Below are 13,170 nucleotides of genomic sequence, written 5' to 3'. Positions count from 1 at the left end.
CCTGAGATTTAATAGATAACATCTTTTTTACTGGAAAAAAAAAAGTATTCAACTGGGGGAATGCATCAAGTGATAGAATATTTGCCTAACAAATTCCAGACCTTTAATTATATTCCCAGTATGGAGCCCAGTGATGAGGAAAGCATGACTTGGATTGATGTTAATTAAGCTGTGGTAGTGGGATCGATATTCACTTTGCTATATCTTTTATTTTGGTGACAGTTTCTTTGACCAGGGTGGCAATTATGTAATAAGGTGGTACTTATTGCAGTATTTCTTTACCTACTTGACATAATCAAACTATTTTCCCTTTCTTTGGAAGTACAGGGAATAAAAATAAGTATATAAATAAAGTATACAAATAAAATATAGCATAAAGTTAACTGTACTACATATCAAAAGAAATAATTGTTTTAAAGTACAAATAGATTTGAGAAGGAAGAGAACAAATAATATTAGGGTAAGGTAGGCTCTCTGCCTCTTTGTACGTATTGTTACCACTGCCCACAACTTTTTTCCTATCTTTTCTCTAACTAGTTTATATAGTCATCTTTCAGTTCTGTTTCCTGACCTCTGCTTTTGAGAAATAGTCTGTTTGCTTTGTCTTTCTAGTGAAAGAAGCAGACAGAAGCAGTTATAGCATATGGCACTTGGAAGTACATATATGAGGAAATAGGTAATGGCTTTTTATATGCCATTAGCTACCAAGTGGTATACATCATGAGGAATGGGTAATAGCAAATTATTTTCTTATATGCCATTAGATATCCACTGAAATACATACTGTATTTGGGAAATATTTATAAGCTTCATATATTTTCCTTTAGAAATTTGACTAGTAGCAGTCTTTGGAGACATGTTTTCAAAATCTAATGCCCTCAGAATTATATGGAATGCTAGTTGATAGGGTAGATTGCAGGTCTTAGTCTTTAGAGTCTCTGGGGACAAAACCCTGTGGTGTGTATGTATGCCTGTGTGTATGTACATATGTGTGTGCTCATGTGCTCCTGTCCTGGGTGCTGTCCCTGAGCTGCTTTTGCTGAAAGTTTGCATATTGCCATTTGAGCCACAGCTCCACTTCCAACTGTTCTGGTAGTTTAGTGAAGATAAAAGTCTCACAGACTTTCCTCTCTGGGCTGGCTTCAAACCACAATCCTCAGATCTGAGCCTCCTGCGTAGCTAGGTTTATAGGCATGAGACTACCAGCACCTGGCTAAAACCTTATCTTTTTTTTTTTTTTTCTCTTCTGCCTGGGGCCTGAACTCTGGGCCTGGGTGCTATCCCTCAGCTCATCAGCTCAAGGCTCAAGGCTAGCACTCTACCATCTGAGCCACAGGGCCATTTCTGGCTTTTTCTGCTTATGTAGTGCTGAGGAATCCAACTCAGGGCCTCACACATGCAAGGCAAGCAGTCTACCACTGAGCCACCTTCCCAGCCCGACCTTATCTTTTAAACTAAGGATTTATTATAGGAAGGGAAGATTGACATTATCATTGGGAGTATGTTATTAACCCCTCTTCCCCCGTCAAATGCAGTTTGAAAATATTAAATAGAAAATTCTGTTTCAAGCCGGGCGCCAGTATGTCACACCTGTAATCCTAGCTACTCAGAAGGCTGAGATGTGGGGATCATGGTTCAAAGCCAGCCCGGGCAGGAAAAGTCTGTGAGACTCTTATCTCCAATAAACCACTCAGAAAACCAAAAGTGGTGCTGTGGCTCAAGTGGTAGAGCACTAGCCTTGAGCTGAAGAGATGAGGGACAGCGCCCAGGCCCAGAGTTCAAGCCCCATGATGGACAAAAAAAAAAGAAAAGAAAAGAAAATTCTGTTTCATTCAATGTCTGAGCTCAGCATGCACTTATCATCCATCCCCAGGGACATGGAAAAACCTAAGTAGGATTGCAGCCCAGGCTGATCTGGGCATAAAGTGAGTCCCTACCTCAAAAAATACTATGTAAAAAGGTGCTGGAGGAATGACTTAAGTGATGGAATAGCTGTTTAGCAAGAGTGAGGTCCTGAGTTATACCAGTACTATTTTAAAATGGAACTGTAAACTGTCTTCTAATGTAGGTATATTATTTGTGTTCTATTAAGAAGTGAATTAAAGTTCCTATTACTCTCAGCTTCCCTTATTTTTTTATTTTTTATTTTTGGGTCAGGTTATGGGGCCTGAACTCTGGGCCTGGGTGCTGTCCTTCAGCTCTTCAGCTCAAGGCTAGCACTCTACCACTTGAGCCACAGCGCCACTTCCGGCTTTTTTCTTTTTGCTTATGTGGTGCTGAGGAATCAAACCCAGGGCCTCAGGCATGCAAGGCAAGCACTCTACCACTGAGCCACCTTCCCAGCCCATCAGCTTCCCTTATTAACATTTGGTGTTGTCACTGTTTTGGATTTTTATTATTGGTATTTTTCTTTTTGTTTTTAGACAGGAATTCTTGATGTAACTCATGCTGGCTTCAAACTCAAGATCTTTTGACTCAGCCTTCCAAGTGCTAGAATTAGATATGCATCACCATGCCCAACTTGGCTCAATTCTTTTAAACCTTTTATTGAGTTGTCTATGATAGTGCATAAGTGTAATCCTAGTTGGTGAGGAGGTAGAGGTTGGAGCAACTAGAGTTCAAGGTCAGCCTATGCAAAAAGGTAGTGACACCCTGTCTGAAAAATAAAAACCAAAGGCTTGGAGTTGTAGCTGAAGTGGTAGAGCACTTTTCTAGAACATGTTAGGTCAATTCCCAATATCACTAAAGGCATATCTTAAAAAAAAGAAAAATGTGGCCTAGCTAGTTTTTATTATGTTTACATCAAAATCCTATTAAAGAGGCTGGAAAGGTGGCTCAATGGTAGAGTGCTTGCCTTGCATGCATGAGGCTCAGGTTCGATTCCTCAGCACCACATAAGCAGAAAAAGCCAGAAGGAGTGCTGTGGCTCAAGTGATAGAGCACTAACCTTCAGCTGAAGAGCTGAGGGACAGCGCCTAGGTCCAGAGTTCAGGCCCTACAACCGACAAAAAAAAGAAAGATACTGAGTGATATGTCAAAGGGGAGATTGAAAGCCATGTGTGGAATTTCATGCCTGTAATCCTACCTACTCTGGTGGCAGAGACGAGTTTTAATGCCAGCCTGTACAAAAAAGTTCACAAGACCCTATTCAATAAAACTGATATGTACTTGTTAGCCCAAGCTATTTGTGAATCATAAATAGCATTAGGGTCCAGATTAACCTCATCAAAATGTGTTATTTGAGAAATGAGAATATAATGAGAAAATTTGCTACTTAAGATAGTTTTGAGTTAGGGGCTGGGAAGGTGGCTCAGTGGTAAGAATGCTTGCCTTTCATGCATGAGGCCCTGGGTTCGATTCCTCAGCACCACATAAGCAAAAAGAAAAAAGCTGGAAGTGGTATTGTGGCTCAGGTGGTAGAGTGCTAGCCTTGAGCTGAAGAGCTGAGGGACAGCGCCCAGGCCCAGAGTTTAGGCCCCACGACCGGACCCAAAAAAAAAAAAAAAAAAAGATAGTTTTGAGTTAATTTGGTCTTCATTTTACTTTAATAACATTGATGCATTTTATTTTCTCAAAGATTCTTCAGAAACTATAGGGCTAGTTAAAGCAACTGTTTTTTTTAACAGTTTGCTTCTTTTATTTCCTGGCAAAAACTTTGTAACTTGTTCAGGTATCAAATATGTAGTCACCAATAAGTAGTAAAAACATGAATAAGTACTTAAAGCTCTGGAGACTCTGATATCCTCGAATATATCCTAGGAACATAGGAATGCTGAAAATTACAAAATTGGATATGATAGTGAGATTTCTAAAGCTATTGGAAATTCTGTCTGTGCTTTATTGTCTTAGAAATAGATTCAATAAGAATGGAATCATTGTGTGTTGCTGTCTGTAACTAACATCCTCTGATATTAACTTACTGATTCAGCCAGTATTTGCAGAATGACCATAGCATGATGGATTGTTGTAGTTGCTAGTGATAGAGTGATGAGATATAGCCTCACAGAAACTCAAACTAATAGGAAAATTGGGAATAATGTATGATACATGGAAGGGACAGGTCCTTACTCTCACCTTAGTGGTTACAGTTTCCTGGATGAGGTCAGATCTGATACTTTGGATGGTTTTCAGTTCATATTTTTTCCCCTGATCATATCATCCATGTGATACCATGGTACAGTATGAAACTTAATAGTAGGATATATCCTTTTCCTACTTGGTATTCTGCATGAATGCTTACTAAATCATGAACTCTTGGAAGCAGAAGCCCAGAGAGCCTTGAGCATTCCGGGCTTATATAATGGATATATAATGGGGGAAAAATCTCTTGAGACATCCCTCTTTTGGAAGAATCAATTCCCCCATATATTCACCTTCTAAGTATAGATGAGACATTTTGTTTTTAAGTACTTTTTAAAAAATGACAACTCAAAATTCAAAGTATGTGTGTGTATACATACTGAATTGTATGTACTCTTTCAGGAAAGGATATTGCCAATAATGAACATAAAAATTGCCACACTAAAGTGGAACACATAATTGATGTTACCAGTCCATCTCTTAATTCCTGTCTCACTGAAAGGTATGGTGCAGCTTTTATTTTAGTTTTTTTATTTATTGTTATTACAAAAGTGATATGCAGAGGGGTTACAGTTACATAAGTCGAGTAAGGAGTGCGTTTTTGGGAGGACAATGTCACCCCTTCTCTTATACCAACTTGTATATTATAGTTTTTAAGTAAAACATTTGCCAACATATTTGTTTCATAGAAATGAATCTAATTTTCATCCGAATTATTTTGGCTGAGTGCCTGATGGAAGATCTTCTATGTTTAAGTTGTCTTTTCAGTTGATTGCTTTAGTTCAATATTGTATATTTTATGATGCTGGATGATACAGTGCCTCATGCTTGCTCTAACACACACATACCCCTGAAGGAAACACACACACACACACACACACCCGCGAAGGAAACACACACACACACACACACACACGCACGCAGGAAAAACATATTTGCTCAGCACCAGTAGCTCACATCTATAATCCTAGTTTCTTAGGAAGCTGAGAAGAGGTTCAGAGCCATCCTATCAAACAAAAATTAATTAATAAAAAGCTAGAAATGAACATGTAGCTCAGTTGGTGGGAGCAGAAAGCTAACTGAGAGCCTCAGATCTGGAGTTTGAGCCCCAGTAGTGTTATCAAAGAAAAAAACAAACATTTACTTAGTTTTCCTTGTAATATATTTACTAGACAAGCACTCTACTTAACATTCCATAGTAGCTCTTTTGCTCTTTGAATATTTTTAAGATAGTGTCTCACTTTCTGGCTAGGTGCACATCTAATCCAAGAATATCCTATTTTTTTTGCTTCTATCATAGCTGGGATGACAGACCACTACACCCAACTATTATTTCAGAAAATCTGTAACTTTTTTCCCTGAAGTCTAGTCTCGACCTACAATCCTCAGGATCTCAGCTCTCAAGTAGTTAAGATTATAGGCGTGAGCACCAGTGCCCAGTTTACTTGGTGACTTCCTAAGTAACAAAAATATTCATGATAAACAGCAGTAAGTACTTAAATATTAGTTTAACAGTAATGATTTGTATACTTTGAATCTTTTGATGGAACATGATATATTTTAGATTCACTTTCATAATTTAAAAAAAATCTACCTACACATACTGCTTTCAATCAGTGTTTTTTTGTTTTGTCAGTTGTGGGTCTTGCACTATGGGCCTGGGCACTTTCCCTCAGCTCTTCAGCTCAAGGCTAGCGCACTACCACTTGAGCCATAGCACCACTTCCAGTTTTTTGGTGGTTGATTGGAGATAAGAGTCTCACGGACTTTCTTGCCCAAGCTGGCTTTGAACCATGATCTCAGATCTCGGCCTCCTGAGTAGCTAGGATTACAGGTGTAAGCCACCGGTGCCCCACTGTCAATCAGTATTTTAAACAACATGATGGCTTACTTTCTTCATGAGAGATTTCCTTTTTTAAAAAAATTAGGATTAAAAAAAAAGTGAGGGCTGGAGGCTATCAGATCTCAGAATGCCTGCCTAGCAAGTGTGAGGTACTTTGTACTTAAAAAAAAAAAAAAAAGACAGATAAAAAATATATATGAAAGTGCCATAATTCCAGCATTTTATATGAGTAAGTATCTTTGGGAAAAAATAAGGTTAGCATTTTGTCTCTTTTACTATTATTCTTTTAATCCGAGGAATTTCATTTTGTTTAGTCCTCTTGCTCTACGATGTACACTTGTCACACCACAGAGAGAAAAGTCAGGTATGTTTAAAGCCAAAACTTCATTCTTAGAATCATAGAAATGTCAATAAAATGAAATTAATAATTTTCTTTTTTTCCACCCCTAGTGGTATGTGGGAGTTTACTTTATACACCAAAGCTTGTGAAGGTAAATATTTTTCTTGCATTATTTATAATGCACCAATTGAGATTTTGTTTTGTTATTGAGACAGTCTTGCTTCATAGCCTAGGCTGGCCTGAAACTTCCTCAATCGTCTAGTTTGTGCTAGGATTCCAGGTATGCACCAAAGCGCTCAATTGAGAATTTGGTAATGAGATAATATCTTTATCTGATGAGATAATAGTTTTACTCTGAGATTTGGAGGTTTGTACCTAGCATATTGTATCTCATATGCATTTAGCAAATGATGAATAAAGTGTAATTACTTCTGGCCCACCCCTGTAAACCTAGCTACTCAGGAGACTGAGATCTGAAGATTGTTTCTGGAAGCCAGCAGGGACATAAAAGTCCTTGGGACTCTTATCTCCAGTTAACAAAATTTCGAAAGTGGAGCTCTGGCTCAAGTGTTACTGTGCCAGCTTTGAGTACATAAGCCAAACAAGAACACAAGATTCTGAGTTCAAGCCCCGGAACCAAAAAAATAATAATAAATAAAACTTTTTTGTTGTTGTTGATGATGTTTTGTTTTGTTTTGTTGTTTGTTTGGGGTTTTTTTTGCCAGTCCTGGGGCTTGAACTCAGGGCCTGGGCACTGTCCCTGAGCTTCTTTGTGCTCAAGGCTAACACTCTACCACTTGAGCCACAGCACCACTTCCAGCTTTTTCTATTGATGTGGTATTGAGGAATCAAACCTAGGACTTCATGCATGCTAGGCGAGCATTCTACCATTAAGTGAAACAATGTTTTAAATTATCGTATTTCTATGAAATAAATGAACTGCTGTCTGTCTTTCTAGGATAAGAAGCCAAAACACATTTCTGAAAGTCTAGGAGTTGAAGTAGATCCTGATATGTCTTGGTCAAGTTCTTTAGCTACCCCACCAACCCTTAGTTCTACTGTGCTCATAGGTAATAATAGCAAATGTGCATTGTATAAGAAAGAGTAGACAAGGCTGACAAATTGTCATATCTAATGCTTACATTGAGAGGAAAATATGAAAAAAATTAGATAAAACTGTCTTGATGAATTTTTGATAGTTTCTAATTTCATTCTATTTCATGTGAAATGTTATTAATCATATATATTAAGTAGTGTTCTATAGAAGTAAAATATTCAACATTGTCCTTGATCTGTAATAATGCATACTCGTTTACCTCCATATCTAAGCATTTAAGAACTAAAACTTTATGTAATTATTTTCTTTTATAAATAATTTTGATACTTTAAATATTAAAAAACTTCAATAAGCTTTGCTCTCTTCACTTAAAAATCTACCCTATTGATCTATATTGCCAGTAGTACTGAATTGATAACTTAAATTTCACAATTATTTACACATCTGTATGTCATCTGAAATGTTAATTTTACTCATTTTTTGTACTTGATTAAACTCAATGCAGGCTCACCATAGTTTCTTAACACATAGGTGGCATTAAACAACTCTATGCAAGTGAATCTACTTTAAATTTCATTGCCAAGTTTTAGACATTTAGAATATGGAACGAGTCAGTTAATAAATTATTTCATTAACTTAGAAGGATCTAAAAATATTTCCTCCTATAAATAAGGTAAAATTTATGAGCACTTGCAATTTGACAAATCAGGACTTAATATGTGAAAGATTGATTGTTGTTTTGTAATTTTATAAAATTAAACATGTATATGTTTTTTTAATATCTGTAAATGTGATTAGAGCATGAGTTAGTATTTGGAAGTTTATTGAAATAAACACCTCATAGTTTATAGGCAAGGCATGAAAAATTGTATAATGAGAAAAACAGTATTTACTAACTCCATTATTTCACTCAGAAGATTCTGAGCTAGATCATTGTTTATCAAATTGTAGAGCATGGCACTAATAGTTATGAAATTTATCACATACCTATTTTTGTTTCTAAAGTGAAATAAAAAGAAAAAATATATCACATAGTTAGGTTTACCATATTTCTCTGTAGTTATTCTAGTTTTTAGTATATAATTTCATGAATTATACTCAAAAATTATTCATAGTTTATCTGAAATTCATATTAAATATTTATCTGAGATTCAAACTCAATATTTTGTACTTTATCCAGCTTTTCTACATATAGTATAACTTACAAAACTTAATTGTATGTGTATACATATGCAGTATATATCTGTGTATATGAGCATATGTATCTTTATATGTATGCATATATACACAGTAATATATTATGCTATATAATATGCATATGTATATATATGTACATGTTTATATATGTGTGTGTATATATATATATATATATATATATATACATATTTTTCTTTTTTTTTTTACGTTACTGTGGGTTGTACTCAGAGCATGAGTTTTCACTTAAACCAGGATTTTAACACAATAACATTCCATTTGATTTCTTTTTAACTGGAAGTAATTTAACTTTTGTTATTTATAGCAATAATAAAGGTGAAAAGTATTTTTTAAACTATGTACTGTTTAATATAAAATATGCCTTCAGTCTGTCCTTCTCTAAATAAATGCTGAAGTCCCAACATAGCTTATGTCATATTACAGTTTTATCTGATTTCTGAGTCACTGTTGACAGTCTTATCAGAAAGTAAGACTACCATCCAATTGTTTCTTACCACTTTGTGACTGGTAATAAGGACATAAATATAGCTTATTAACTGTGTTCATTGGCCTTTCATTCTTTTTCAGATGTGTCAATCAAATAGTACAGTATTGTTTTAAGTAAAAATGTGTAAGCTTTTGTGGCAATTGTAATATGTAATATTTGTGTATTATATATTAAATATGTTATATCTGTATTATATGTATTTATTTGTATATGTATTATATATTAAATATATTATATATTAAAATACGTATTATATATTACAGTACAGATAAATTTCATATTTATTTTACAGTTAGAGATGAGGAAACATCTGGAACTATATTTCCTAATGATCCAACTGTTGTAAGTAAATATATTCAAATTGATTGTACTGTTAGAACTCATAATTTGACAAATCAACTGTCCTACAGTTTTTGCTCTCTAATTTATAGTTTACCTAAGCTTTTTAGAAAGTCTCTAAACTTGACCCTGTATGTACTTTTGACAAAACTATGTTCTTTATTTAATAACATTCATATATATATGTATATTTATCTATACATATGTGTGTATATTTACAGTTGTGTAAAGACAGTGTTTATACTGGTAATTTTGAAAAATAATTTTGCAGATTTTGAAAAACTATTTTTCCAAACACAAGGAAAGTCTGAAGAAAAATTATCATTTCATTCCATCTGTAACCAATAGTGAAAACAAAAATCAAAGAGAAGCTAGCAGTCATGGTAAGTTTTGTCATTTTGTTTAGTTGAACTAGTGTTTTTTAATAATTTCTAATTGACAACATTGCTTTTCTTTTCTCCGTCTCACTTTTAGTATTAGAACTTGAACTCAGGTCCCTGGGCTTACCAGGCAGGTACTCTACCAACTTGAGCCACACCCTGAGTCCAGCTATTCTTTTTCTTGTAGAGAAAACACAAGGCTTGTGCTTTATTGACTACCGTGGTCAGCTTAGTCAAGAGAGAAACTAACTATTTAAGTGACACTATTTATTCCTAGCACTTGATAGGTTAAAACAGGAGGTTCATAGGTCCAGGACAGCTGGTCTACATAATAAGACTCTGCCTAAAAAAATATAAATAAATTTTATTCTATAGCAGTTTTTAAAAGTTAAACTGCTATAGTAAATTACTGGGCAATCTCAATACTTGAATATGGAACATGTACACAGGGAAATACATAAACATTGCACTTTATAAAGCACTGTATTGTAAGTGGAAAATGGAGTGTCTTAAATATATTTAAAATTGGCAAAAAATAAATATAAATAAATTTTTAAAAATGCCATGCTAAGGCAGAACTAATCAATATGTGACAGAAAAGCAAAACCTATTACTTCAAGTTTTCTGAAGTTAATAAAACTATATAGTCCTTTTTTTCTAACTAGAAAGTAAATATATAACAAATACAGATATATTCCGGGTATCGATGGCTCATGGCTGTAATCCTAGCTACTCAGGAGGCTGAGATCTGAGGATTGCAGTTCAAAGCCAGCCTGGGCAGAAAAGTCCATGAGACTTTTATCTCCAATAAAAACTGCTCAAATGATAGAGTGCTCTACTTAAGCTGAGCAGCTCAGAGACAGAGTTCAAGTCCCATGACTGACCCAAAAAAAGTAAAATTTAATTCTGTAGAGCTGGTAATGAGAGATTATTAGCAATTGGAGCAGGAATAAAAAGGATTTGGTTAGTTAAATTGGCATTTGGGTTTATTTAGAAGAATAAGTAATTTTCAAAAAAAAAAAACTACCATCCAAAATAACTCTCTCTCTCTCTCTCTATATATATATATATATATATACATATATATATATATGTATATACACACACACACATATATACACACACACATACACACACTTCTATATAGATATAAATTACTATTTCTGATAAAAATTGTGAGAATAAAATAGATTACATGGTTATAAAATGTAATTAACGTGGGTTTTTTTGTTTTAAATTTTAACAGGATTTGGGAAAGTGTTAGAGAATTCATTTGGTAAAGCCAATAGTGATAAAGGTGACTTTAGAACATCAATGACAGATACCCAAGAAGATGAAGTACATGAAACAGTTACAGATTTTTCTGAAGAAGATAGTTTTTCATTATGTTTTTCTAAGAAGAGGACAGGAAATCTACAAAAGACAAGATTGGATAAGACTAGAGAAAAAATTTTCTGTGAAACAAGCACTGATGAATTCAGTGAAAAAGCTAAACAAGTTAAAGAAGATAAATATTCATTTGCATCTGAAGTGGAACCCAGTGATGATGATCCTTTAGATACTAACTTTGGAAATCAGAATCCCTTTGGCCATGAAAGTAACAAAACCTCCAAGGAGGCTGTACCATCTTCAGACTGTGAATGGTCACAGCTAAACCTCTCAGGCCTGAATGGAACCCAGATGGAAAAAATACCTCTATTGCCTATTTCTTCTTATGACCAAGGTAATTCAGAAAATAACTTAATAGACACTGAGAAAGAATGTATGACATCTATTACAGAAAATTCTTTGCTGCATATTTCTAGTCTTCCGCAATCAGAAGAGATATTACAAGAGGAAACACTGATATATAAGAGAGATGAAGAGCAACAGCTTGAATCTCATGAAGATTCCTTTCTTGTAGTAAAGCAAATGGTGCCTGGAACTTCCCAAACGATTTCTCCATTTCCAAGTATCAAAAAATCTTTATTCAGGATAAGACAGCCATCTGAAGAGACTTCTGATGAAGTTTTCTCAGGTAATCTGACCAAAACAAACTTTAAGGAAGAAAGTGGAACATTTGAAAGTGGAATGGAAATACGTGCTATTTGCTCCCAGAAGGCAGATTCATTTCCTAGCTCACTTGATAGTGAAAAACACCCAGCCACTAGCACTCATACTTCTGTCACTTTGAAAATTGAGGGTTTAATATCCAGTTTGAAAAAGAAGAAGAAAAAGTTTATTTATGCTATAGATGATGAAACATCTTGTCAAGTAAAAAAATCACAAAAATTGCAGAAGTCAGAACCAACAAACCATTCATCCCAGTGTGAAGCACCACTTATATTTACAGATGCTCACTCAGGTACCTTTTCTGTGTTTCCCAAATCGTGCATATTGTTTTATAGAAGTCCATTTGTTTCAGTATGTGAATTTCTTTAATCTTAAAAACATATTGCCTGCTTTTCTTCTGTTGCTTTTTCTGTGTTCTTTATATCCAATCTCAAAATACATCTCGATGTTTATATTTCTGGGGGTTTTTTTTGGGTGGGGGATGAGCTGTGGAGTTTGAACTCTGGGTTTGGGTGCTGTCCCTGCGCTCTTTGCTCAAGGCGAGCGCTCTGCTGCTTGAGCCACAGCGCCACTTCCGGTTTTCTAGTGGTTTTTATTGGAGATAAGAGTCTCACAGACTTTCTTGCCCAGCCTGGCTTTGAACTGTCATCCTCAGATCTCAGCCTCTTGAGTAGCTAGGATTATAGGCATGAGCCACTGGCGCCCTGCTCAATGTGTATATCTTATTGTGTATACATGTACATGTTGTTGAAGCTTTTGACTACCAGTGGGTGTTTTTTTGTTTGTTTGTTTTATAATACTGGTATTTGGATTTAGGGCCTGAAACATGCTTAGCCAAGTGATCCACCACTTGAGCTATGCTCCCAGAAAACCAGTGTTTAGAATCATGTCATTAAAACCTATCTGACTAGTTTGTCCAATAAATATATAACTATCTCTCTCTTTTTTTTTTGTGCACTTAAGTAATATTGAGAGGATTGTGATTCCAAGCCACCCCTGGTGAAAATTTTATGAGAACCTCTCCCCTTTGCCAACCTCAACATAAAAGGTTGGTTGGGGGTGGTGATGCACACCTGTCTTCCTGATACAGCAGTAAAGGAAATATAAATAGGAAGACCGTGATTCGTGTTGGCCCTGTCTTGAAAATAACCAGAGCAAAAAGGGCAGGAAGACAGTGTTAGAATGCCTGTCTAATGAGCATGAAGCCCTGAGTTCAAACCCTAGACCCATCAACAGACAAAAAACCTTGACCCTTATTCATGTTTAGCTATAACAACCAATAACCTCAAAATAGAGTATTTATAATTCATCTTTTATCTGGCATTCACTTTTTGTTTTGCATACCATCCTCATTTTACATACTTACATTTATAAGAA

The 13,170-nt window shown here is 35.2% G+C and overlaps 1 protein-coding gene across 2 annotated transcripts in view; it reads left to right on the top strand.

Moving 5' to 3' along the window:
- Brca2 (BRCA2 DNA repair associated) overlaps window positions 1-13,170 on the top strand; it is a 63,881-nt gene that overhangs the window by 3,411 nt on the left and 47,300 nt on the right. For both annotated transcript variants that reach the window (XM_070003002.1, XM_070003001.1), the window contains exons 4-10: window positions 4,483-4,582; window positions 6,238-6,287; window positions 6,374-6,414; window positions 7,222-7,333; window positions 9,315-9,364; window positions 9,633-9,744; window positions 10,988-12,085. In XM_070003002.1, coding sequence (XP_069859103.1) covers window positions 4,483-4,582; window positions 6,238-6,287; window positions 6,374-6,414; window positions 7,222-7,333; window positions 9,315-9,364; window positions 9,633-9,744; window positions 10,988-12,085 — 1,563 coding nt within the window. The remainder of the gene's footprint in view (window positions 1-4,482; window positions 4,583-6,237; window positions 6,288-6,373; window positions 6,415-7,221; window positions 7,334-9,314; window positions 9,365-9,632; window positions 9,745-10,987; window positions 12,086-13,170) is intronic.

Source organism: Dipodomys merriami, unplaced genomic scaffold (genome assembly GCF_024711535.1).
Source record: "Dipodomys merriami isolate MVZ:Mamm:240054 unplaced genomic scaffold, mDipMer1.0.p SCAF_6, whole genome shotgun sequence".
In the NCBI taxonomy this organism is placed as follows: domain Eukaryota; kingdom Metazoa; phylum Chordata; class Mammalia; order Rodentia; family Heteromyidae; genus Dipodomys; species Dipodomys merriami.
Note: the sequence above shows the minus strand (reverse complement) of the source record. Positions and strands in the feature narration are given on the sequence as shown.